The 1,528-nt window shown below is 42.6% G+C and overlaps 1 protein-coding gene across 1 annotated transcript in view; it reads right to left on the bottom strand.

Annotated features, from left to right (window-relative positions):
- The window catches only part of LOC101847973 (prosaposin), a gene marked incomplete at its 3' end in the record, with an annotated part of 27,259 nt that overhangs the window by 2,859 nt on the left and 22,872 nt on the right, over window positions 1-1,528 (bottom strand). The window contains 1 exon segment of the mRNA XM_013085188.1: window positions 513-691. Coding sequence (XP_012940642.1) covers window positions 513-691 — 179 coding nt within the window.

Below are 1,528 nucleotides of genomic sequence, written 5' to 3'. Positions count from 1 at the left end.
GTCGAAGCAAATGATGGCGATCGCTACAAAAGGACTGAATTTAACTTAAAATGGGCTTTCTTCTTACACATTTTGATCTTCATGAAAATACAATAGTGCAACACTACGTTTCAAGTTATAGGTACTGACAAAGTTTCACATTTTTTCATTTGGTAGTTTCTGAGAATATACTGTTCGCAAAATTTGGCCTTAGCTCTATTGGCAGTAAGATTATTATTAATAACATTACTATGATTATTATTAACACACATACACCCACACCCATCAACACACACACGCACACACACAGCACACACGCACACACACAGCGCACACACACAGCACACACACACACAAACACGCACGCACACACACACACACACACACACACACACACACACACACACACACACACACACACGAACGTATAATCAGAGAGTTTTACAGCAATACAATGTTACTGTAAACCCTCTCTAGTATAATGTAATATTGAGAGACATACAGAGAAACAGAGTTCACAAAGCGACTCACCATCTGCTTGCTTGGAGATGTCACACAAGCCTATGGCCTCACAGACCAGTTTCGGAGTGACGAGCTGAGTGATCATCTTCATGAAGATTCTTCCATTTCTGTGAATGAAGTTCCTGCACTGTGTGCCCAGTGGGTCTGGTACGAAGTTGCACACCCTTTCCACAGTACTTAGGACCTTATTCTGGGAGGAAGAATGTCAGTTGTAAAGTTAGGTTTTACGCCCCTTTGAGGGAATTATTAACATTTCCCCATTTGGGAATCCAACGTGAAAAAGTGGAGAATTCTAATACTTGGACGGCCTGATTGCCGTTTCAAAGGAAGCGGGATCAAGAATTATATTCCAGTAGAAAGACCATAATACTCGATAACAATTTTCTCCCCAATCGGGAATCGAACTCAGATCTTCTGCTGGCAACAGCGAGCTCCTAATTACTACACCACAGCCGCCGATCTTGTTTCTTTGAGCGAAGTAGAGCTCATCAACACAATTATGGTCATTTATTCATAGCTCTGGAGAGAAATAAGACTTACAAACTGGAGAAAGAAAAGGAAAGAAAAGTGGCCTAGTGGTTAGGTTACCAGCCTCGTAATTGTGAGGTGGCGGTTTCGGGGGTTCGAGCCGCGGGCCCGACGTTGTGTCCTTGGGAAAGGCACTTTACATGAATTTTCACCCCATCAACCCAGGTGGGAATGGGTACCCGGCTAGGCGATCATAAGGATTATATGACCGTCTAGGTACCCGGCCATAGACAACGAAAGATAATATCAGTATGTTCGTGTTTAAGCGCCTGGCTGCTTGTGCTGTATGCTTCCCGGGAAGTTGGGGTTGTTTCAAAATGCTCTCTGGCCTGCTGGGGTAATAGTATAGATTGTGAAGCGCATTGAGCTTGCTGTTGAGCGGGGATTTGCGCTATGTAAATGCTATCTATCTATCTATCTATCTATCTATCTATCTATCTATCTATCTATCTATCTATCTATCTATCTATCTATCTATCTATCTATCTATCTATCTATC

Source organism: Aplysia californica, unplaced genomic scaffold (genome assembly GCF_000002075.1).
Source record: "Aplysia californica isolate F4 #8 unplaced genomic scaffold, AplCal3.0 scaffold00353, whole genome shotgun sequence".
Classification (NCBI taxonomy): Eukaryota; Metazoa; Mollusca; class Gastropoda; order Aplysiida; family Aplysiidae; genus Aplysia; species Aplysia californica.
This window is presented reverse-complemented; position numbering and strand designations above follow the sequence as displayed.